This window comes from Capra hircus (assembly GCF_001704415.2).
Source record: "Capra hircus breed San Clemente chromosome X unlocalized genomic scaffold, ASM170441v1, whole genome shotgun sequence".
NCBI classification, from domain to species: Eukaryota; Metazoa; Chordata; class Mammalia; order Artiodactyla; family Bovidae; genus Capra; species Capra hircus.
In genome coordinates, this window is record NW_017189516.1 from 13,744,511 (window position 1) to 13,771,236 (window position 26,726).

Below are 26,726 nucleotides of genomic sequence, written 5' to 3' on the forward strand. Positions count from 1 at the left end.
TTCCAAAGCCCATGCTCTTGATCTTCAGAAAGGCTCACTGCCTTTCTGAAGATGCAGTGTAATAATCATTTTTCTCACATGAACAGCATTTTTCATTTTACAAAGCTCTTTTCTAGCTATAATCTTGTTTGTACCCTCTAACAACCCTGGAAAAGGGATACTATTACATATCAGCATATGGTGAAATGCCTTTGACAGCCACACCTTCTCCTTTTTCACCTTCAGGCTTCATCTCTTTTCTCCAATCCTTTTCCTGCTTCCCACTTCCTCTCCATTATTTTCTACTCAACAAGTACCTGGCACTGCTAGTTTCCTACCCTACTGCCATTCCTGCCAACTGCCATTATGTATGCACAAACAGGCTCTTTATGACCACCCTTCTTAGACTAACTTCTTATCATTTACCTTCTCATAATTTAGGTTCTAGCTATTCTGAAAAACCCACAATTTGCTGAACACACATAGCATACTTCATGCCTCTAAATCTCTGCTGTCTCTGCACAGGCAGTTGTCTTTCCTTCGAGTGTATTCTTCCCTTCCCAGACTTTCCATCTGATAAATGCCTACTCATCTTTCAAGTATTCACTGGAAGGCTACCTTCTCTGTGAAGCCTCTTTCAACACATCCAAGCAGAAGACCTATTGATTCTTCTTTTACCATCCTAATGAATCTTAAGTAGTTCTATCTAATTATAGTACTCATTACACTGCACTGGAATTTATTTGTGCACATATCTGTCTACTCCACAAGACTTAGAGCTTCTTGAAGATAGGGACCATCCCCTTTTTTCATTTTTTCCTCCCTAGTATATAATACAGCTCAGGTATTTGAGTAGGAGTTTGAGAAATATTAATTAAATGGATTAAAGACTCTCTTTTTTTTTTTTCATTTTATAAAGTGAGAATTAGATGATCTTCAAATTACTCCCTTAAACTCAGAGAACAGAGGTTCCCAAATGCTGCCTCCACAAATGGTACATAGGTAGAACAGATATTGCTCTGCTCTCCTGGAGGTTTCCAAACAGTTGGATACTTAGAGTATCACATCACAGCTTATCTCTTAACAGTACCACATTTATCTTCTCCCTAACAGATCCAGAATTATCTAAAATTTTGTTTTGCTATACCTCATTAGGAATGCTTATATAAATTTAGATAATGCTTCTAACCTTCCTGATGATGACCTCATTTAACTCTCACAATTACCCTGGAGTGTGGGCAATGTGACATTTATTTTGTCATTAAGGAAACTGAGGGCCAGAGAAGTCACAGCTCGAAACTACCAAGGTCACAAGTTTTTCTTAGCCATAGGGTCAGGTCTGAAATCTAAGCTATCAAGATACATTGTTCTGTTTGTTTGGTCCTTGCCACACACATACTCTATTCCCCTTTAGGTCCCAAGTCTACCAGACATCAGGGATGCCAGAGTTCCTCACAGCACCACCCTTGACTGCAATCTTACCTCCCAGGCAAGTGCCTCCCACCTTCACTGGTAATGATATGCTAACAAACTAGTTGCCCCTTCAGACACAAGAGTATTTCCTGCCTGAAGCCCTTGTGTAGAACAGAATGCCTGGGATGGACTCTTTCCAGTAGGAGACAAAAAGCAAGGGTCAAGCACATAACATCCAAGAATCTCTTTGGGAGGGGTCCAGGAGTTTGAACCTTGAACCTCTGGGGTGGGTGACAGTGAGAATCAAAGAAAGCCTTGGATGGTGATGGTGTGAATATGAGGGTTCATGGAGGTATGAGGATTAAACTGTACTAGTACGAAGGAAGTCATCAATACTAATGATTTTTTCCTTCACTGAGATGTCAGAGAACTAACACAGGAGAAAAATGGGATAGCTTAGTTTGGCTTAATACTAGTTAGTGATCCTTAGTGAGAGCTGCTTAGAACTCAAACTTAATTACTATGTACACATCAGCAACATAGCAGGCCAAGTTTCCTATAGGTCTAATCTCATTATAGTACCTAACTCTGCTCTCCAATGTCCAGCCTTTGAAAAGACCTGCTTAGATAGTATGGCTGTCAAGGCATGAGTTGAGGAAACACTAGCTTCAGCCTACAGGTTTCCTTCAACATACATTCACTCAACTCCTATTTGGCAGTGCATCAGGCTGTTTTGGAAAAACAGAGAGAAGTCATTTTCAAGTTTTGAAACACACCAAACAGGTTAGGGAGCAGAGACAGTTTCTTGGAGACTCTGTTTTCTCAGCAGAATCCAATCAACATCACTTCTTAGCAATCTTGAGCAGAAACCTCTGGAAGAACATGTCTAAAGAAAGGTCAATTAGGAAATCTTTGCTGTTTTAGTGCACCTGACAGCCAAGGTCTTCAAAGAAGACAATTCATCTTTGGGACCTATGAATGAACTTCTAGGCAAAGTTAGTGGCAGTTTAAAATGATTTTAGTGGTTTAGTTCTCAAGCTTTATAATAATGACCCACTATTTACAGAGACTCTTCTATGTTCCAGCTATTGTACTCTTTATACAGAATTTCTATGTTGATAACAATCTGCAAGGTAGCAACTGCTCTACCATCTCTACAAACAAGGAAATGAAAGCATGTGCAGACACGTGATTTGCTCAAAGTCACGCTAGTGTATAGCTAAGATGCCAAGCCAGATACATCTGATTATAAATATACTGTGTACATACAATCTACTCACTCTCTCTCAATAGTTATCATTTATTAATGTGCTGGTGCAAAACAAGGCAATTTACATGTACTATCACTATCAAAGAAAACTTCACATCAAAATTATATGAGTAGGTACCAGCACAGTGCCTCTCAAAGGACAAGAGCTCAGTCTGTTCAATGAGCAAATAACTTGAATTAGTAGGTGATTATTGATAACAGGAATAACAGTTCTAATGAATATGGTACTTGGCTTTCTTTTGAGGCTATTCTTCTAAATGACTCAGGATCAGAGATCATTTCCTTGGACAAGATGGATGGTGAACTGATATTAACTTGCAGACTTGTTAATGTAAGGAAACAGCTTCTCATCCTGGAGGCTGGGCTGAGAAAATCCAGTGACTTCAAGTTACACAAATTCTGTCATAATGATTTGCACTAGGTTATTGCTAAGACTGGAAATCAGAGGGTGTGAGCTCAAGCTATGGCTGTATTTGTTAAGTCACCAAGTGGAACAAGTTAATTTACCACTGTGAATCTTGTCATATGAAATGGGAGTAAAAGCCCCTATGGTTCATAGAACTGCTATAAGGATTAAGTGGAATCATATGTAAGAAAAAGTCTGTAGCCTATAACATGGTACAATTAGGTGTCTGGCAACTGCTTGGAAAGATTAAACTGAATCTCTGTTCAGTTCAGCACAGTTCAGTCGCTCAGTCATGTCTGACTCTTTGCAACCCTACGGACTGCAGCACGCCAGGCCTCCCTGTCCATCACCAACTCCTGGAGTTTACTCAAACTCATGTCCATTGAGTCAGTGATGCCATCCAACCATCTCATACTCTGTCGTCCCCTTCTCTTCTCACCTTCAATCTTTCCCAGCAACAGGGTCTTTTCAAATAAGTCAGTTCTTTGCAACAGGTGGCCAAAGTATTGTCTAACAGAATCTCTGTTAGACATATAACATCAAGACACTCAGCTGAATAACTGATAAGAATTAAAGCAACTTTTAATTTTGTTATTATTATTATTTGTATTTTTCCTCCCTGTGTGAACTCTGTTTTTGGCACAGACAGTATCCTTGGGCCTTCTTCCCAGGGATTTTATTGGCTAGTCAACCCCAGATTTCCAAGCTAAGAAGGCGTTGCTGCTGCTGCTGCTAAGTCGCTTCAGTCGTGTCCGACTCTGTGTGACCCCATAGACAGCAGCCCACCAGGCGCCTCTGTCCCTGGGATTCTCCAGGCAAGAATACTGGAGTGGGTTGCCATTTCCTTCTCCAATGCATGAAAGTGAAAAGTGAAAGTGAAGTCACTCAGTCGTGCCCGACTCAGTGACTCCATAAATCTGGTGGTTGTATCTGGGCCTTGTGAATCGGAAAGACAAAAAAGGAGCTTGACAGTCAACATGCAATGTCTTTCATGTTATGACCCAACTGGCTTTGGATAACTTGGTCCCTCATTGTAAAACCCAAGGCTAGAGATCTACAAGGGTGCTACACAGACTATTGGGTAGAATTTGATGAGGAGGGAATTTGGAGTTAGGAGGAGACCTGGGCTCAAGTTCTGGCCCTGCTATCTTCTGAATGTGCAACTGCAGGGCAAACATCAACTCTCACAGCTTCATTCTTTATCTATAAAATAGGGAAAAGAATCCCTACTTTAAAGAATTCTTATGAGGATCAAATCAGGTAATATATATGAAACTGCTCTGTTCAATATAAATTCCCAGCTGTTTGGCAGTTATTAAATGGCGGGTTAATCTTTGATTCTACAAGAAGAGGTTTGGTTGTTGATGATTCAGAAGAATCTTTCAATCATGGAAGTTTATGATTAAGAGAATCCTTAAAGAGTTTATGCTTCACTTGTTTCCACACTGTGTTCCCTAGAGCCCTAAGATTCTGCAAGAGTGATTTGAGGCTTCTCTAGGCATAGTGAGGGAGAGGCACTGGCTCTAAATCAACCAGCTCCACTTGGATGTGTACCATGTTTTTGAGAAATAAAGAGTTTGGCTGCTAAAGGAACATTTGTGAATCATTGGATGTGATGTGAGGCATATGGGATAGAGGATCTCTGAGGCTTCTTTAAACTCTAATATTTGAATAATTATTTCTTTTCAAACAACAGATGGCCAAGGGAGGAAGTGAGTTCCTCATCACTGGAGGTAAACTTGCAGAAGTTAGACAAACACTTCATATTTCTTTCACTATCACTTAATATATCCTTCCACTATGATGATCCTATTTTATTAAGGATTAATAAAATCCTTATTTTATTTTTTTTTCTTTTTTGGTCACACCCTGCAGCCTGTGGGATCTTAGTTCCTCAACCAGGGATTGAACCCATGCCCTCAGTGAAAGCACAGAGTCTTAACCACTCGACTTCCAGGGAATTCCCTAAGATAGTTTTAAGAGCACTTATCAGGGAATTCCCTTGAAGTAAAACCGGAAAATTATTAATGCAGTCCAAACCACTTTTCACACATTATACATATGGAAAAACAGACCAGGAAAGGGAAGGGGTCACATAATGAGTTACCAGCAGAGCTAAGGCTAGAATCCAAGTATTCTGACTTCCAACCCCATGTTCCTTCTACCATACCATATTATAAGAGTTCCCATGGTATGGGTCCTAACTAATAGTGAAAACAGATTATCAGTTAGGTTCAAGACTATCTTTGGAGTGAACTTGTGTATGTACATGTAGAAAAGCATCTTAAAGCATATAAGGATATGTATGTCTGTGTGATACATGATTATGAGGAAATTTGCTGACTAAATCTGTGGGTTGAACATGATTGTTGTGTGCTGATGTGAGGCATATGGGATACTCAGTAATGCTGTTTTTCTTGATTTTTGAATTTCCTTATTTTAAACATGGGGATTTTTACCATTCTCTCCCCTCACAAGGTTATGGTGAGTTAACAGATGGGAAAGGAACAGATGTGGTGCATGGCCCAAAGGAACATTCACTAAATATGATATCCCATATCCCATGCCCCCACTTACCAGGCAAGGCCTTGGCCCACTTGACCACATGTACAAGCTGTCTTTCACCCAGTTCATTGAGGCTAGAGAGTAAAGCTGCGAAGGAGTCAGGTTGGTTGTTGTCATGTCCAGCACACACCACCCCTGGCTCAATGGCTTCCAGGACATTCAGAAAGATGGGTTGACACTCATAGCCTTCAATATGTGACACTGTCAGCTTCTGGGCTGGCTCCTCAGTGGGGCTGGTGGCACTGGAAGCCTCCCCTTCCTCCTGTAGCTTCAGATTCCCAAGTTTCTTCAGTTTCCGGGCTTTTGGGAAAGAAGGGAAAGTTGGATTTATTATCAGTGGCAAAAAACACACAGCACAACTACCCTGTTAGAAAAGCTGCTTGAGCTAAGAAAACAAGTATGATCATTTTTCCTGATCACAGACTCTAAACTCCTTAAGGACAAGTATACATTTTAACCACTGGTTGAATGAATGGTTCATCATTCTAAATTCCTACTAAACTCAAACCTTCATATCTTGCTTTTGCCTTTATCCTCTTGACAGACATACCTAGTATATCTTTGGATTGGGCTCTGCCTAAATACGGTCTCCAGTATTCATACTTTGAATCTTTAATTAAATCATTACTAACATATTCATGGTTCACTCATTCATTCAACAGATATCCATTGTTAAGGCTTACTTTTGAGTGACAGAAAGAACACAGGCCCTAACCAGTTTGGGAGAGGAAAAATAAATGCCCACTAAAATATCTATCAGTTAGAAAATGTCAAACTGGTGAATGTTATAACAGGGGCATTAACAAAAGAGGAAGGTAACAATCTTTGTGCATAGGTTGGGTCAGGAAATGATTATGGTGACATTTGACCTGGACCTTGAAGAATAGCAAGGCTTTCACCAGGCAGAGACGGATGGAAAGGGCATAAACGAAAGCACTAAGGGTTTAAGGGAAACAGATACCAGTGTGGCTGGAGTGTATATTTTATGTGTGGGGAGAATGGCTATTTATGAGGTTGAAAATAATGATGGCATCTGACTTTGAAGGAACATGTATAACATATTAAGAAATTTGGGCCTTATCACACATGGTGATAACAAATATGGAATGTTTTAAAAAAAGAGAATGATGTACTTGTATCTATGTCCATCATGTCTAGCAGATTGCTAGGAGAGGAGACCAGAAAGGCAGATCTATTGAAGAAGGACTAGACTTGTTCTATCATCCCACTTTGGGGTAAATAAATGGGAATTTTCTGGTGTTGCAGCATTTCTCATTTTAACTGAAACAACCCAAGTTATTGTTAGGTATTTACACTCATAGTTGAACATACATTGCAACACGTATATTGATTTTTTTCTTTAGTAAAGGAGAGAGGGGGAAGCTGAAGTCTGAAATCCCCAGCTGTATTAAAGAAATAACAGAATGTCCCTGCCTTTATAATCTGCCTGTAAAATGGGAACCGTGCTAGGAAGCATCCATTTGTTATTTTAAAAAGCAACAATAATCTAAAATCCAAATCTTAAGAACCATCCCCCTCCATGCTCTCATACACATAATTTAGAGGTCTTTGAGCATCCTGATGTTTACTTTGTGCTATTTTCCTTAGCATTTATATTGGCAGAAATATAAATAATTGAAAAGGTCATAACTCTGATGTCTAGCATAGACAGTTGCACTGGGGCAGATCATAAACCACTTTATCTATACTCCCTTTAAATAATAATAATAAATTTTAAAAGGTATACAACAAAGAGAGAAGCTGACTGCTCAGTTTTAATGGATGAATACAACAAAACCTGTTGCTGATCTGTTTCTGGCTCGTGCAAAAAAAAAGATACTTAGCTGGAACTGGCTTTCAGCTTTAATTAGACAAATAAGTCTTGCAATGCAAACTTCAATCATAGTGCAACTCAGTAAATCAATGAAAGAATGAATCACATGTTTGGATTAACAACCAGGATAAAGGAGGAGAAAATAGAGGGACTGGTGCTACAAGAGGAGCACAATGAAGAACTCAGGGTAAAATAACAAGGGAGCCTGGAAAATTAACACAGAGTTCAAGATGACCTTGTCCAACAATCATTTCTGCAAGGCTTGGGCACAGTCAGTAATAAGGAGATATGCACACCCACTGTCAACTCCCACCTCCCATCAAGGGCACAAGCTGGAAGGTATGGGCAGGGCTAAGCTTATCTTGCCCCGGAGCTAGAGGCCTGGCCCCCACAATAATCTTGTCATTTGGTGAAACCATTGTTGACACAGGTTCATGTAGGCAGCTCTATAGACTGGTAGTGCTTACTGGATATGCTCCTCTAGTACAGTTTCTAGAGGTAGACACTCTCTTTCCCATCACTGGCACTTTCTGACTGTGGGCTTAGAAGTTGCCAGGCCATGTAGTTCCCCTTTTAGCCTGGGAAAGGACAGAAATATAATTAGCCCTATGCCTGAGCAAACTAAGAGATATAAGGATAAGTACTTTTTTCTCAGCCTTCTATATACCTTACTTCATAAACATATTGTATCATTTAACTCCACAATGATCTTAGGAGGTGAGGAATATTTCCTATCTCTGTTTTGCAAGCGAGTAAACTGAGCTAACACAACTATCAAGAAACAGAATCTAAAAATCTTAATGCAGTCTGACTGTAAAGCCAATGTTCTTTCTATTATATAATACTGCCTACCCCAAGGAGCCTTAAACTCTACTTCTGGCCTAATAAAGTTGAGGAGTGGGACTAGGGTTATATCCTCCCTGCCTTCTTCCCTCACCCTTGACCCTAAACTTCAGTAACTATAATAGCATCAAATCCAGAAAGGAAACGGTAGAAAGCTATGAGATTCCTCTGGCCGGGTACCTAAAGCAGAAATACGTTTGGGGAACGTATAGTGCTTGGAACTATAGTGGCTTAGTGATTCATAAAATAACAAAATAGGAAAGGTCCTTAGAACTCATCACATCCAGGGGGTTCACAAAATGTGAACCTTCAGTGTCTACACATATAACACATTGTGTATGTGTGTTTCTGTCTCTCTGGATATGTGTTTATAGGAGAATGGTGGGAACTCTGGTGAACTAAAGTGAATGCTTGACCTACAATACATGTACACATACACATACATATACACATACTGTTAGAAGACATTCATATAATATTTACAAATTTTCCTAAAACTCATCTGTAAACAAACAAACAAACAAACAAAAAACTCATCTGTATCCCAAAGTTAAATTCAAGTCATAGCCTTTATTTTGGGACTTCTGTTGCTAATCCAACATTTCACGTCAAGGATGGGGAGGCTGAGGCCAGAGAGAGTGAGGTCACCAAGTGGCAGAGCAGAGGATCTTATTCCTAATCCAGAGTTCCCTGTGCCATATTAGCCCTCTTTTTGACTAAGTAATTTCTACTATATCTCAGTACTTGCCTCTCTGAGCTCCTTTTAGAATTGCACTGTCCAACACAGCAGCCACTAGACACATGTGGATATTTAAATGAATTAAAATGAAATAAAATAAAATAATTCCTTAGTCTCACTTAGTCAGTTCAGTCATTCAGTCAGTTCAGTCACTCAGTCCAGTCCAACTCTTTGCAACCCCATGAACTGCAGCACACCAAGCTTCCCTGTCCATCACCACCTACCAGAGTTTGCTCAAACTCATGTCCATTGAGTCAGTGATGCCATCCAATCATCTCATCCTCTGTCATCCCCTTCTCTTCCTGCCTTCAATCTTTCCTAGCATCAGGGTCTTTTCAAAAGAGTCAGTTCTTCCCATCAGGTGGCCAAAGTATTGGAGTTTCAGCTTCACCATCAGTCCTTCCAATGAATATTCAGGACTGATTTCCTTTAGGATGGACTGGTTGGATCTCCTTGCAGTCCAAGGGACTCTCAAGAGTCTTCTCAAACACCACAATTCAAAAGCATCAATTATTCGGCGCTCAGCTTTCTTTATGATCCAACTCTCACATCCATACATGACTACTGGAAAAACCATAGCTTTGACTAGACGGACCTTTCTGCTTTAGCTGTCTAGGTTGGTCATAACTTTTTTTCCAAGGAGCAAGCGTCTTTTAATTTCATGGCTGCAGTCACCATCTGCAGTGATTTTGGAGCCCCCTCCCCCGCAAAAAACAAATAAAGTGTGTCACTGTTTCCATTGTTTCCCCATCTATTTGCCGTGAAGTGACAGGACCAGATGCCATGATCTTAGTTTTCTGAATGCCGAGTTTTAAGCCAACTTTTTCACTCTCTTCCTTCAGTTTCATCAAGAGGCTCTTTAGTTCTTCTTCACTTTCTGCCATAAGGGTGGTGTCATCTGCATATCTGAGGTTATTGATATTTCTTCCAGCAGTCTTGATTCCAGCTTGTGCTTCATCCAGCCCAGCGTTTCTCATGATGTACTCTGCATATAAGTTAAATAAGCAGGGTGACAATATACAGCCTTGACATACTCTTTTCCCTATTTGGAACCAGTCTGTTGTTCCATGTCCAGCTCTAACTGACCTGTATACAGATTTCTCAAGAGATAGGTAATGTGGTCTGGTATTCCCATCTCCTGAAGAATTTTTTCAGTTTTTTGTTATCCACACAAAGGTTTTGGCATAGTCAATAAAGCGGAAGCAGATATTTTTCTGGAACTTTCTTGCCTTTTTGATGATCCAACAGATGTTGGCAATTTGATCTCTGGTTCCTCTTCCTTTTCTAAATCCAGCTTGAACATCTGGAAGTTCATGGTTCACATGCTGTTGAAGCTTGGCTTGGAGAATTTTGAGCACTACTTTATTAATGTGTGAGATGAGTGCAATTGTGTGGTAGTTTGAGCATTCTTTGGCATTGCTTTTTTTGGGATTGGAATGAAAACTGATCTTTCCCAGTCCTGTGGCCACTGCTGAGTTTTCCAAATTTCTTGGCATATTGAGTGCAGCACTTTCATAGCATTATATTGTAGGATTTGAAAGAGCTCAACTGGAATTCCATCACCCCCAGTAGCTTTGTTCATAGTGATGCTTTCTAAGGCCCACTTGATTCCGCATTCCAGGATGTCTGACTCTAGGTGAGTGATCATACCATCATAATTATCTGAGTCTTGAAGATCGTTTTTGTAGAGTTCTTCCGTGTATTCTTGCCATCTCTTCTTAATATCTTCTGCTTCTGTTAAGTCCATACTATTTCTGTCCTTTATTGAGCCCGTCTTTGCATGAAATGTTCCCTTGGTATCTCTAATTTTCTTGAAGACATCACTAGTCTTTTCCATTCTATTGCTTTCCTCTATTCCTTTGGGTTGATCACTGAGGAAGGCTTTCTTATCTCTCCTTGCCATTTTTTGGAACTCTGCATTCAAATGGGTATAACTTTCTTTTTCTCCTTTGCCTTTTGCTTCTCTTCCTTTCACAGCTATTTGTAAGGTCTCCTCAGACAACCATTTTGCCTTTTTGCATTTCTTCTTCTTGGGGATGGTCTTGATCCCTGCCTCCCGTACAATGGCACGAACCTCTATCCATCATTCTTCAGGCACTCTATCAGATCTAGTCCCTTAAATTTATTTGTCACTTCCACTGTATAAGTGTAAGCAATTTTATTTAGGTTATACCTGAATGGTCTAGTTGTTTTCCCTAGTTTCTTCAGTTTAAGTCTGAATTTGGCAATAAAGAGTTCATGATCTGAACCATATTCAGTTCCTGGTCTTGTTTTTGCTGACTGTATAGGGCTTCTCCATCTGTGGCTGCCAAGAAGATAATCAATCTGATTTTGGTATTGACCATCTAGTGATGTCCATGTGTAGAGTCTTCTCTTGTGTTGTTGGAAGAAGATGTTTGCTATGACATGTGTTCTCTTGGCAAAACTCTACCAGATTTTGCCCCACTTCATTCTGTAATCCAAGGCCAAATTTGCCTGTTACTCCAGGTATTTCATGACTTCCTACTTTTGCATTCCAGTCCCCTATGATGAAAAGCACATATTTTTTGAGTATTAGTTTTAGAAGGTCTTGTAGGTCTTCATAGAACCGTTCAACTTCAGCTTCTTCAGCATTACTGGTCGGGGCATAGACTTGGATCACCGTGATATTGAATGGTTTGTCTTGGAAACGAACAGAGATCATTCTGTCATTTTTGAGATTGCATTCAAGTACTGTATTTCAGACTCTTTGGTTAACTATGATGTCTACTCCATTTCTTCTAAGGGATTCCTGCCCACAGAAGTAGATATAATGGTCATCTGAGTTAAATTTACCCATTCCAGTCCATTTTAGTTCGCTGATTCCTAAAATGTCGATGTTCACTCTTGCCATCTCCTGTATGACCACTTCCAATTTGCCTTGATTCATGGACCTATCATTCCAGGTTACTATGCAATATTGCTCTTTACCACATCAGACTTTACTTCTATCACCAGTCATATCCACAACTGAATGTTGTTTTTGCTTTGGCTCATCTCCTCATTCTTTCTGGAGTTATTTCTCCACTGATCTCCAGTAGCATATTGGGCACCTATCTACCTGGAGAGTTCCTCTTTCAGTGTTCTATCTTTTTGCCTTTTCATACTGTTCATGGAGTTCTCAAGGCAAGAATAGTGAAGTAGTTTGACATTCCCTTCTCCAGTGGACCATGTTTTGTCAGAACTTTCCACCATGACCCGTCTTCTTGGGTGGCCCTACACGTCATGGCTCATAGTTTCATTGAGTTAGACAAGGCTGTGGTTCATGTGATCAGATTGGTTAGTTTTCTGTGACTGTGGTTTTCATTCTGTCTGCCCTCTGATGGAGAAGGATCAGAGGCTTATGGAAGCTTCCTGATGGGAAACTAGCCACAGTGTAAGTGCTCAAAAGTCACGTGTTGCTTGCGGCCTGCTACACCAGAGAGCACAGATACAGAATATGTATCAAATGGTTGTCTGATAGCCTTCATCTTACAAAGTACTATGGAATAGTGCTGTGAATGTAGACTGTACTCTGGGGCAGCTGTCTCATTTGTCATGCCCTACTTAGGTTATTGATAAAAGAAAATCACATAAACAGTGTATAGATGAATCCCTGGTTTTTCTAAAATGTGGAAGGACACATGGAACGGTTGGTGCTGATGCAATTAGCAAGGTACACACTCTGTCACCTTGACTCTCCCACCAATGATTCAGATCTCAGTGGGGTGATGACTCGTGGACCTAAGCAAACTCATTACAAGCTAGTTCAATATGTGTAGAGACTCTGGGGGAGGGGGAATGCACCAATATAAAATAATTCCCCTTCTCTGCATAGTGCTAATGAAAACTTGGCTGGTATTCTCATATCTTCCTCCTTTAGACCTATAGGGCATCTGCTTGAGGAAGAGAAGCTGCATTCCCACTTGCCTCCAGGACCTGTATAATGTGCTGTCCCTGCGGCCACAGTGGCCCAAGCTGCACCAGGTGTTCTGGCCTCTCTGCCTAAAGAGAGTGACTGTACTGAACATAATTGAAATCAGATTCCATTCATTCTGCCTGGGAATCCTCTGTTCTCTGTCTGCAGCAGAGGCCAGCATGTTGCTAGACGACTTGGAATGCTGGACAATGAGGATTGCTAGTCTCAGCTGTTACTCAATGCCCAAGGCCTTGTTTTCATCCATGAAGGCTGCCCCCACACCCTTTGTGTCTCCTGCACCCGAGCCCCAGAGCCAGATCTAACTCTTGCATGCCAGGTACAGGCTCGACAGGCCCCTGTGTTGTGGCAGAGACCCATTGGTTTGCTCAAATTGAGTAGTGAAGCCTGGATAAAGGGGACAGTAAAGGTGGGGAGTTCTAATAGTGTGTGAGCTGCTTTTCATCTCTTGCCTGTCTTTCAATCATAGATCAAAACAGTGACAAGAAAGGGACATTGGCAAGGCATGTCCTTGTCTGTACCTGATATTTAGGAAACTGGAGTCCTTTAAATGATGCCTGGATCCTGCTGCCTGGAAGTTATTGGGAATTCACTTTTCAGCCTAGTGGCATTAGACCCCTATGAGGGCTGTCTCTACAACAATAGAGAATGATTTTTCCAACCAGGTACATTCCCCAGAAGAAGTAGATGTGATTAATCTGTAGCTTCTACAGCCACTGTGACCATTAGGCACTATTATAGCCTCATTCCTTGGTACCTCAAGATAGAGGTTTTCTCATCTATGGACAGAGAACAGGCAAGGTGAGGTGAAGTTTCCAAAGTCTTAGAAAGTCCAAGTTCCTCTCCCTAAGGTCAAAGATGTTTCTCTTCCTAGGATCTCACCATGGAATTTGAAGCATAAAATGACTTCCTGTGATAGATAGACTTTTACAATAGCCACCAAGTTCCCCATGCTTGGTGTACACATGCCTTCTTTCAGTTATTTAGTCAAACACTAATATAGGTGCTGTTGTGAAAGAAATAGATGTAGTTAGGGTCACAAGTCAGTTAAATTTTGAAGGTGATTATGCTTCATGGGCTTGACCTAGTCATATAAGCCTTAAAAGGTACTGGCTTCTTTTTGGAGAAATGTTCATGGACTCAGGGTGACTCTACATATGGGAGATTGCAGGCTTTGACACTGGAGGGGTTCATAAGGAAAACAATGAGGGAAGCCTCTGGAAAATAAGAACAGCCTCTGATGGACAGCCAGAAAGCAAACAGAAACCTTAATCATACAACTGTAAGGAATTGAATCCTGACATAACCACAGGAGCTTCAAAGAGGATTGTGAAAGCCAGATTAGAATGAAGCCTGGCTAATAGTTTTATTTCATCCTTGTGAGACAAAGAGGTGAGAATCCAGTCATGCTGTGTCAGACTTCTGACTTACAAAACTGTGAGCTGATAAATGGGTATTAAATTTGAGGTAACTTATTATGCAGAAGCGGAAAACTAATACACTTTCTTTACAAAAAGTGTGGTATTGGCAAGGTAATAGGCTTTGGAATCAGACAATCTTAGATTCAAACCACAGCTCCATCAGTTACTAGGTTAATAACTTTGAGCCCATTGCTTAGTTTCTCTGAGATTCTGTTTCCTCATTTGTAAAATGGGGGTACCACCGCCTACTTCTTAGGACACTTATGAGAACTAAATGAGAGATAATGCCTGGCACATTCTAGTGAGCCCTCCAAAATGATTTCCTTAATTCTCCATCCATTCCTGAAGAGTAGAGAACGACTGGACTACAAGAAGTGAAACCTAGATATGGGGAAGGAGGGACAGCAGGATTAACAGAGTACCAGAAATGGCAGAGAAGGGAAGAGTGACACATTATGAAATGAAAAAAAAAAAAGTAGCTGAGTTTATTCAGCACATAATTGCCTATAAAACTGAATTCAGGTCTTAAGTGTAATTCTAAATGCTGACTAAACACAAAGGTACATTTGGTGCAGAGCTTCAAATTCTTTGTGAAACCAGACTAGGCTGTACTTATGTGACTGTTTGCAATTATGTGTGTGTGTGTGTGTGCGTGCACAGGTGCTTATATATTATAATACTTAAATCTATGGATCATGAGCTTCAATATCTTCACTAGTCAGACAGATACATAAATGAGTTAAAACAACCTAGTAAACATAAATAGAGTGGGTTGGGACAGTGAAAGTGATTGATGTCCTGCCTAGGGGAAGTCTAAGTCTGTTTATGCTAGAGAAACAAAATTCTGCAAGTCAGTTCTGGCCTGTGGAAAACCAATTTGTGCCCTTTGGCTTAAATCATGCCAACCATCTTTCCATCCACTAGGATTAGAGTCAGGGGATCTCATTGTACAACTTTAGGCTTAGATATTCAGAGGAACACTGGATTAAGATCCAGGAGAGCCCACTGATCTCCAGAATATCCTTTTCCTTCTTTTGCTTTTAGTTTCTTGATATATGTATAAAGTGTAGTAGTTAACAGCAAATAACCTGGAGTCATTGCCTCAGGGTTAAGCCTGGCTCAATTGTTCACTAGCTATGTGACTTTGGGCAAGACTTAGCTTCTCTCTACATTAATTTCCACATCTATAAATTGGGAAAACTATTAGCACCTACTTAATAAGGCTGCTAATGAGGAATATAGACACTGTGGTGGTATCTGAGAGTAAAGGGAAGATTCAGCACCACCAGAAGAATCCTCCAAGCCCACAGCATGGTGAAAAATTTCACTGAACTTAAAGGAGGCAGAATGCAATGATGACATCAGAATTCTAAAATGGTACTCACAATAAAGGGATTTTTATTATTGGTAGTGGTAGTCACAGTCTTATGAGGTATCTGAGCTTGAACATATACCTTGATTCCTTCTATACATCACTTTTCTCATTGGATCACACTACTGCATAAGACTATTATTAGGAGAAAGTGAGATGATCTCAATGAAAGTGCTCTGAATTTTATAAAAGTGTATCCCAATGGGCAGGCTATGACATTTTCCAAGAATGAATCTCTAGCTAGACAACATTCTGAAAAGCTGTTTAGGGTAGCAACCTATAAAATATTGCCTTCCATCTTGGGCAACTGGTCTCAAGCCAAAGATTGAGGGCCATACTGACAGGTTTAAGAATCCTAAGATAATTATAAGATCTACCTCACAGAGTTGTTATAACTTTACCTAAGAGAATACACGTAAGGTGCTTAGCACAGAATATATTCTGTAAGACAATACATGATGCCTCTTATTCTCTTGCTAGTTGCTAAACCCTGCATTACTACATGTCATTTCCTTTATCTCAAGTAGACGAATTTCTCTCTGAAAAAGCTAACTTATGAAACATACAGAGTTTTGACAGGGATTTAAACCAATTAGGAGAGAGAAACAAATTGGAAGTTCCCCCAGACATAAATCTACTGCAGTAATGGAGCCCCAAAGATTTTTAAAGGGCCCTGAGAGGAAGCAAAGTGGGGTGATCATGTGACTCCAATAACCCTGCCTTCTTTCAAAGCAGTGCTTTATTCTGTATCTTCATTTCGGGCTCTGCATCAGATTTTGTTTGAAGAAAAGATTCCATTGCTAACAATGCTTGAAGGCCCCAAATCTTGTCTATTTCTTCTTTTCCTATTGAAACTAATCCCCATTTTAAAGATGAGTAGGCTGAAGGCCAAAGCCAAATCTTTCCCAAGGTCACACAGCTAGATAGTAGCAGAGCAGGAACTAGAATCAGGTATCCTGACTTCTCGGGTAGTACTCTTTCAATTTTATCAGGTAGGGTAGCACGTTAGTGGGGAGAAGGGTCAGCTGGAGATGAGTAGGGAATAACTAGGACAGGGATAAGAGACAGGGAACAGAGCCAGTTCTTGGCAGGCATGGAGTGAGAGATTAGTAGGGGCTGCATCCAAGTGTAAGTGTACACAAACAAGTATAGGCCAAATTCTCCCAGGCAAGAAGACTCTTGGTCCTTCCACTCATGCCCCTATTCTCCCAGTTCCAATCCTGAGTCAGAGGGATAGCCAGGGAAAAGAATACCAAATTTTATCTTTCAAGGTTTATGTTGGACAATTTAGTCTAATGTTTTTTAGTTCATGAAGGAGTAAACGTAATTAATAATAGAATGATATGCAATGCTGCACATGCTTGCCAAAGCACAGGATCTGGCAGAAAATATTTCCAAGTCTCCTCTCTCTGACTACTGAGCCAGAAGAAAGAGGTTCACTGTCCAGATACCATTCTGGGTGAGGGGCACAAGGTCATTACCCAAAACCTGCTCATGTGAAATTGCAGAGCCTGGAAATGGTTTCACATATCAGGCTTTTCCACTGGAAAAAGTAACTACATGAATTTAGAGCATACATGCTTTTACAATTACATTTAAACTGACATTAAAAACAAATGTGAAACAGTCCAAGCCGAACAGGTCAGCATGACCTGGAAAGCAAATGAGAGAAAAAAAAAAAAAAGAAAGAAAGAAAAAAGAAAAAGAAAAAAGGTCCAATGTTAACAGCATTAATTCTGTCAGTCTGTTGTAAATAAGAAAATACCATTGGTGTATTAATGGCTTTATTAAAGGAAAATTCTCTAGCAAAAATACACAACAGTCAAACAAATAGAAAGCAGTTAAAAAATAAACCACATTAGCCTTTCGATTCACATTAGGGGAACTCTTGTTGGCCTGGAGATTAAAATTCTGCCCTAAAGAGGGGGAAATTAATTCTCTTCCCTCCTTGAAGTCTTTCCTTGGTTTTTCTCCAGCATGTTGTTTAGTCAGGGGAAGGAGAGAGGTGTGTGTGTGTGTGTGTGTGTGTGTCTGTGTGTGTGTGTGTAGGTGGAGAGAGGAGAAGGAAGAGGGTGGAAAATGCAGGCTCCAGGTAAGGCTGGGAGAGTGCTTCTGACCCTCACATTTGTCAGCCCCTGGCCTCAAAGATTCCACATCCACCAGAAGGAAGCTAGCTTCAATATGAAGTCTCTGAGGCAGAGACAGAGCATAGCAAAATATTGTAAATTCTCAGGCTCTCTCCTCTTACATCAATGCAAAGTTTGAGGCTGGCCTGGGAGAAGAACAAAGCATCACACTTGATGGAGAAGCAAGTGTACGATGTAAGTGAATAGTGTGGGGCACTAAAGCTAGAAGTTAAGACATAAAATCTTATCAACTTTCTTCTATCGTCTTAACTTCAATAGAAAACAAGAAAGTAGGCACTGGTTCTTAGATTTTGCCTTCTTTCACTTTATGAAAATTTCAAGTGTGTGTGCACTGCTAAAAGGGAAGTCACATTAACTTTGAGAATAGGGAGAAAAAGAATGTCTTATTGTACTCTCCTGGTCTGAAGAGTTTGTTGGCTGGCTTCTTGGAGGTGTTCCTACAGGGGAGTCTAAATATGGTCTTTGTTTACTGAACTTGTATGGATCAGCTACTACCTTCAGCTCAATGATGGAGCCTAAGGTTACGATCAAGCTCCATGGCAGAGGTCCAGCAAAATAGAGGTAAGAGGAAACTTGTGAATTATAAAATAACCAAGTGAAAATGACCACAGGAGCCTCAGATAGGGACAGTGGCTTCTTGTTCAAAGCAGCACTTTGAGTCCTGTTAGCGAAGCTTCTTTGCAGCAGTAGCACCCTGGAAAGCAAGCACCTGCACCAGAGCTTCAATGCATCCACTTGAGTCAGTGCCTGATGCCATCATATATGATCAAAAACAATCAAAGGGCCCTCTGCTAATACCAAGTCATACTATAGAAAACAACAATCATAACAGTCATGGCTACATGAATTGGTAACTCTACTACTTAGTCCTCACATAGCTATGAGGTAGGGAAATACCATCAGCTTCACTGGGAGGAGAATCAACTAAGAGAGTAGTCCCCAGCCCCAACATCAGAGTTGAGGAGCAGGGGCTTAAGTCCCCAAGTCTTGCTCCAGGTGTTTCCAGGATATCCAATAAAATCCTCTCGAACCCTCATTTTGAATAAGGCAGATCAGGTCAGCCTTTCTTTAGTGTCTGGTTATTATGAGATGTTTGCAGTGTCTAACCTGAAATTTTTCTAATATGGTGAACGTAGCAACTTGAAGATATGTTAGCATGTTAGCTGGCTCCATAATCAGATACTTGAGTCAGATGCTCGGATGTAGGAGGCAGCAATGCAAAGTTGGGGAGAAGGAGTGCCTGCCATTTTGGACTAGAGGTTTTCTTCTCATTTCCTATCTACCTGTAAGACAGAAGTGAGGCTGAGAAATGGGAAATTCTTTATTTGGAGTTTTGAGGGCTTTTCCTCTTTCTCTTTCTTTTCTGCTTTATTGATCAATATACTAAAGGACATATATGTGTTTGTATGTGACTCTTCGGCAAGAATTAAGTGGTGGTTGTGGTTGAGAGGAAAGGATATGGAGGGAGAGAAGGGAGGTGAAATTTAACAGTCTCCTTATAGCCACTCAGAGGCCAACAAAGACGCCCTATTTGGTCTTCTGAATTTCTTGTACTAGCCAAACAATCCCATAATATTACAAGCATTATTACTCATTCTAGAGATGGGAGTGCTTCGAAATTAATGTCTCTGCACCTAACAGCTCACTAATCAAAGCTTCTATGCCTCATTTTCCACCCTGGTGAGAGTCCTCAGTCTCTTCCAGTTTCATTGCGGTCAGCATGATACACCACACTGTGCAGGCCCAGGCTGGTGAACTTTTGTCTTGGTCAAGATCCAGATTTTCTTTTTAGTTCCAAATGCCAGTCCAAGTTTTTTGCAGGTGATTTCTTCAGGATTGGTGCTTACATTTTTTTTTAAATTGCTGACTGTTAAAAGTCTGAAATGTCCCTCAACAATGAATTTTCACTTCAGCCACAGAACCACTGGTCCAATGGGGTATTAAACAGTGGAAAGAAATACATTCTATGCCAGGCTTAAGAGATCTAAAAACTGTAGCAAGGATGAAATGGACTGAAGAGAATGGAACTTGGTTCTAAAAGAGGTGATCCAGGGTAGCCATGCCATTTGCAGCTTACTTTCTATATACCCGTTGTCATGGAGATATTATCGGTAATAGACAATTTGAAGGCTCTATTGGTTTCTGGATGGTTGTGTATTTTCCTCTTAGTTCTACTTCATATAAACATGATCCCAAAGGATGTACAAAAGTCTAAAAAAGTATCTTTCCCAGGTAAATTTTCTATGTAGAAGTTCAGGACGATAAGAAAATATTCTAAACACTTTTGTTGATCTTAAGGAATACATTCTCCAATTTGTAAGAACAAGTGGCACTTTTCTTAAATCAAAAGTAAAAGGTTTTCATACAAACAGTTATGTTATCAGCTCATATAAAGCTTTTTTTCTAAATTGTTATATTTGGAAAATACCTGCTTTTGTATATATGACCTATTGTGTGCTGTGTACTCTTAGTTTTCCGCTAGTACCTTCAAAAAATATTGCCTATGACATCATTTTACTCTCTCAAAAGCAACTGAGGGAATTTGGAGCTCTCACAGCAAGAGTAAACAACAATAAAATCTGCTGCTATTACACTTTAAAAACTCAAGGATTTTAAGTGGTGATTTTACAAGTGAGATACTTATTCAGAACCAGATATCATCAATTTTGATGATCAGAGAAAATTATTTACTTCTAACCATAGTTCTATAAAAACAAATATTCAGAGACAGACTACAGCATATATATGCTGTCCCAGACAATGTGGTTTGGAGGTAATTCCATATAAAAGTTAACTTGAGAACTACAATTAGAGAGAAAGATACCTTTTACTCTCCAATATGTCACCAAATATGTATGTAACCAATTGGAAGATGGTAATATTGGCTTTGGAGGACAGATTACAAGTGTTAATTCAAGGGAAATTCAGAGACTAGAGAACAAGGAACCAGTGCCAAAATCCACACTGCTATAGCAAAGAGTACAGGCTCCAGTGGTGACTGGGAGCACACAGATGAATTTTTATCTGAAAAAGGAAGTACAGTGATATTTATTGTGTACCTACTATGTGTTAGTTTCTTTATAAATTTACCACAATTTTATAAGGAAGATTTTATTATTCCCATAATGTAGTTAGGAAATTGAGCTGGGGAAAGTAAGGCTCAGAGAAATTTAATGATTTACCCAAGGTCATCAAGATAGTAAGTGGCAGAGCTAGGACGAGAAACAAGGCCTGTCTGTATCCTAGTCCATCAAGCTATTTCCACTATACAGAGGACCTCCTAAAACACAAAACCAAAACAAAGAAAGAAAAAAGAAAACCAGAAACTTTAACTGCTGAGCCACATGTACATGTTGATGTCAAGGGGAGGGAGGAGGGAGGGGAGTTCAGGATGGGGAACACATGTATACCTGTGGTGGATTCATGTTGATGTATGGCAAAACCAATACAATATTGTAAAGTAATTAACCTCCAATTAAAATAAATAAACTTATATTTAAAAAAATTTATATGGCAATTATACTCCTCTGTGCATGCCTCAATTATACAGATCTGTAGGACTATCTAAGTATCTAAGAAATGTGTGTGGGCAGTAGCATTTCTCAGAATTGAGACTTACTGCTTGCATCTCCAACCTAGAGACTTTTGGGGCTCTAATCTAAAGAGTCAAAGTAGAAGGGAAGAAATTCTGTTAAATGAGTTCTACATTGTTGAGTCTTTATGATACTTAATACTCTGCTGCATGCTGAAAGGGGTTTTGAGGGGATTCAATCATTGGGTGGGCAGTAGAACCCAAAGTCTTAAAATCTGTGATTTCTTGGCCTCTGATATGAATAATGAAGGTATGTGGTAGCACCATGATGAAGTTCTGGGTGGATGTTGGAATGCTAGTCAGAGAAAAAGGACTATTAAACTTTAGGGTAGATAGCCAAAATATTTAGTAATCACTTTGCATGATGCTAGAAGTCATCATGTTTCTCAGAAATAATGTATCTAGCATGCTCCTTGGGTAAGGAATATGTACCTATGACCATTGGATAATTTACTTAGTAACCCTGCTTTGGCCTGAATTATATCTTATCCTTTGTGTATGACAATAATACTACATACCCAACATGGTTTACTTTAGTTGTTTTAGAAGGCATTGGTGCATACTCTTGAGATGTGGTGAAGATTGTTGGCTCTTGGTCATGAAGTCATTCTTAATTGATTCTCCTTATGAGCAATATACATGTAGATATATACATCTATAAATGTACGACCTGGGCTAGTGGTATCATCTCCTTATAGGATAGAGTATTTATCTATAACCAAGTTTTCCAAAGTACATTCCAGAAAACATCAGTTTTATAGGATATTAGCAGGTGTTATATAAAAACAGGTTTCTCTGTGTGAGATAAATTTGGGAATCCTGAGTTACTAAGCTCCTCAGGTTATTTTACTGCAATATTTGACAAGGTCTGTGATGTGATAACATGCACTGTAAATATTCCTGATCAAGACTATAATATGCAGGTTTTCCTAACTTATTCAATCATAAAAATAAATTTTCATGTATCATGTTACAGAACTACTTTTCTCAGAACTTACACCAAGAAGCACTGGCCTAGATCAAGGCAATAGGCTTGTATAAGGGAAGGGCTTATGCATGTGGTCAGTACTGGCAGGTATCAATCTGAACAGAGGCAACTAACTCCAGGAACCAAAGCTGTAAACCTAGATGTTTAACAAAAGTTGATGCTAGAAATTTCTTTCTCTCTTACTACCTGGCCTACTATCTCCTTTTATAAAACTTAAGCCCTCACTGCTGCTGCTAAGTCACGTCAGTTGTGTCCGACTCTGTGCGACCCCAGAGACGGCAGCCCACCAGGCTCCCCCGTCTCTGGGATTCTCCAGGCAAGAATACTGGAGTGGGTTGCCATATCCTTCTCCAATGCATGAAAGTGAAAAGTGAAACTGAAGTCACTCAGTCATGTCCGACTCTTGGCGACCCCATGGACTGCAGCCTACCAGGCTCCTCCATCCATGGGATTTGCCAGGCAAGAGTACTGTAGTGGGGTGCCATTGCCTTCTCTAAGCTAATTCTCTTAAAAAACAAACACGCAAATAAAATAGATATGTGAACATGTCTATCTCATGTCATAGCTCTTCAACTGCCTGAAGTTCAAACCTTTTAGCATAATAACCAAGTATATTTTCAGTGTGGTTTCAGCTTGCCTTCCCTATTTCCCCAGATCTGTCCATGAAAGTAAAAGTGAAAGTGTTAAGTTACTGAATCGTGTCCAACTCTTTGTGACCCCATGGACTATAGTTCACCAGGCTCCTCTGCCCATGGAATTCTCCAGGCAAGAATATTGGAGTGGGTTGTCATCCCCTTCTTCAGGGGATCTTCCCAACCCAGGAATTAAACCCAGGTGTCCCACATTGCAGGCAGATTCTTTTCCATCTCAGCCACCAGGGAAGCCCAGATCTGGCTATATTAAACTATTAATACTTGTGTTGTTCCTCAAAACCTCGATGCTTATTTAAAATGTCTCTCTGCATCTATTCCACCTCACTCAACTTCTTCCCAGTAATTTCCTATTTATTCTTTAAGGTTAAGCTGTATTAGTTATCACTGCCTGTCTCCAATTATTTAACTTTTTGAGGGCAGGGATTGTATCTTATTCATCTATGTTCCCGCAAAATGCCTACTACAGAAACTGGCACATAGCTGGCACTCAAGGAATATTTGTTAAATGGATAACTAGATGAATGGAAGGATGGAAATATGAAAGGCCTAGCTAGTTGGCTGGTTGGAAGGATGAATGGATAGACAGATGAATAAATGTGAAACTTGTCTCTTGAAGAATCAGGCTGAGTGGTATTTCAGCACTGGAATCACTCTATTGCATCCAAGGCATCTGATCCAGAAGTAGCAGTGGTGGCCTGCCCATGAGCATGGGGAATGATGAAAGAGCTGATATCAAGACTCTTGTCAACACTGGAAAATGATAAGGATCTTTGTAGTGCTCATGGTAACATCAGACCAGGATATCCTCTCAACTAGAGAATCATGGAGGTTGTTAAAACCTGCAGATCTGTTAATAGTTTTGAGTCTCAGGTGTGGAGTTTAGCCCCCTAGAAGGAATGAGACTTCTCAAATATGTTAGAGTAACCCCAAGAAAATGCTGCATACTTCTGATTCTCACAAGTTCTGGGGCTTCATGTTTCTTCTCCACATCTGGGTTTGGCTGTTACCTGAAATTCCTAAAAGGCCTACCATCTTCCATGGTTCAGGAGACGAGGGCATAAGCAGGGGCCAATGCCATTTATTAAAAGTTGAGAATTCAAGAGTTGCTTAACAGATAAATAAATAATGTTTTGGGAGGAAAAGGAAAGCAAATGAGAAAGAAAGAAGGGCCAGGGAAGAATATGGTGGGTAAAGGTAATTCTTTCTTTCTCATTCCATCTTGAAATCTGGGAGTATATCATTGAGTACAGAGAAAAGTGAGGTGACTCTATTTACTTAAATTATTAACTGTGAAAAAAACAGAAGTTAATTTATCAGAAAGAAAGTGCATCTTTGGACAGTTACATTAAAAAAAAATTCCTAAATGAAGAGTAGGCAAGAAGGTTAGATTATTGAAGCAATTAGTGACATGTGGTTTTTCCAAAGCAGGAAGAAACAAATCATGTTCAAAGAAAAGCCTATCCCTGTTGTAGATGAGCAGTTGAGAGCCTAGAGGTAGTCTTTAAGTAAACCATGCTGAGAATCCAACCACATCCAGGATCCTTTCAGAAACAGTAAGAACAGCTAAAACAATAAGAATCAACAGGTATAGAGGCCTGGAAGCAAAAACAAAAGCGTATGTGTTTTAAGTATCTCTGATCTGAGGAGATTCCATTACCAAACACTACAGAGAAAGCTAAATTAGAGACCTTGAGGCATCAAGATCAAGCAGCCATCGGTTGCAGAGTGCCAGCTTCTCTAAGATACAAAGACAGCCCTTCTGCCCTCCACTCCATCAATAACCTATCCATACAGTCTAGACACCTGATATATCTTACTTAAGTGTGACTTGAGGTAGCTAAAGTCACTATGCAAGTCAAAGTACACAAGTCTAGACTAATCTATATTTCTGGGACAGTGAATAGACAATCCAAAAAAAGGACTGTCACAACTACAGTTCTTTCTCTGTGAGCTTAGACACAGAATCACAAAATGGTAGTTCCTAAAAGGTCCTTGGTGAAGCTCATTACCAGAGGGGAGAAAGGAATTACCCAAAACCACATTCTTAGTTGCCATTTTGGAATATATTATATAATTTTGAATTGAGTGATAGGAAAAATAAAACAAAATTATATAAATCCTCCTTCAAGGTGATCAAAATGTTGATGCTAAACCCACATCTTATGAAAAAGGAAGTCTATTATTAGAATATTCAAAAGGATCACTGTATTGATGTTTGCTTTCTTTTTTCCATTATTTGAGTAAAGTTGTAGTATACACTGAAATTGCAAGATAAAAATAAACTTGGGAGGGGTTTTCAGCAGGGAAGCAGGGAATATGAAGATAAGTTTAGCAAAAGGCAAAGGTTTGTTTCCCAAACAATAGTATCTAAGAGGGTAAATACTTAGGTTTTCATTGACGTGGTACTTGAATATACTGTATGAGTCCCTTAATTATTAGAATTGGCTTTCAAGCAGGATCTTGATAACACTTTTGTTTTGAGATGATTTCTGGTAATGTTCTGTCTGTTGGAGCTATTACATATAGGGCATGCTGAGTAACTCAGGATTAAAGCCAACTGGGAAGTGCTGTGAACAGCTTTACCAGCTAAATTACCACTGACCTTACTATCATAAGTCCTTACATTTGTCTAGCACTTTTTCACTTACCAAGGATATTAACATTCATCATGTCATCAGATCCCTATTACAGCTCTTTGAGAATGGTATGTCTAAATTACAGATGAAGAAATTGAAGCTTAGAGGGGGAACAGTGAATAACAGTGCTGCGCCTTTAACCTAGGTCTGCCTTACTCCCAAGGCAAGACCATTTACAAAACATCAAGAAGCCTAGTATCTTGTGGACATTTCTTGAAGTTTGCCTGCCTGAAGCCCTATTGCCTAGCATGGTTCCTTGTACATAGGAGACATTCAGTAAATGTAAAAAGGGAACTGAAACCAGAGCCAGCCACAGCACTTCTCAGCTTCTTTTCATTGTGTTGACCAAGCTCATTCAAATTTGAATACCTTAATAAATCAATTTGAAAACTTACTTTACCACTCTCTTCAAGAAATTAATTAATAGATTTATGTTAGACTACTATATGGACTAGTGAAATTGTCTATTATATATATACTTCTTTTCACAAGAGATTCACTATAATCATGTTATAGATGCTTTACAGTGGACGATATTAGCTGACACATGAAACTAATTTTAGGATTTGGGCCCAAATGTTATGAAGACTTTTATTATCATTAAACTTTACCTGTGTTAAAGCAGGTTTGCAATTTGTATCAGCAAATGGAAAACTAAGGGGCTCTAGATCTGGAAGCCTCAATCTCTTATACATAATTCAGAGAGGGCTAAATAATCGAGAGTTGAGTATATCAGAATCCTCACCCTGGGGTGATCCCACCACCATGAATGTTGTGACAAGATTCATATGGAGAATATTTCGTCTTGACAACTCCTTTGACAACTTTCCTGGCTATCCTTCTGCACTTTCCCTCTACCCCAGCCCTGTTTTTTCCTCCTCACTATAGGCCACAATTGTAGGATTTCTCTGTAGTGGGCCAAGCAAAGAAGAAT

The 26,726-nt window shown here is 39.8% G+C and overlaps 1 protein-coding gene across 1 annotated transcript in view; it reads right to left on the reverse strand.

Annotated features, from left to right (window-relative positions):
• AR (androgen receptor) overlaps positions 1 to 26,726 on the reverse strand; it is a 204,443-nt gene that overhangs the window by 14,888 nt on the left and 162,829 nt on the right. The window contains exon 4 of the mRNA XM_018043830.1: positions 5,646 to 5,933. Coding sequence (XP_017899319.1) covers positions 5,646 to 5,933 — 288 coding nt within the window. The remainder of the gene's footprint in view (positions 1 to 5,645; positions 5,934 to 26,726) is intronic.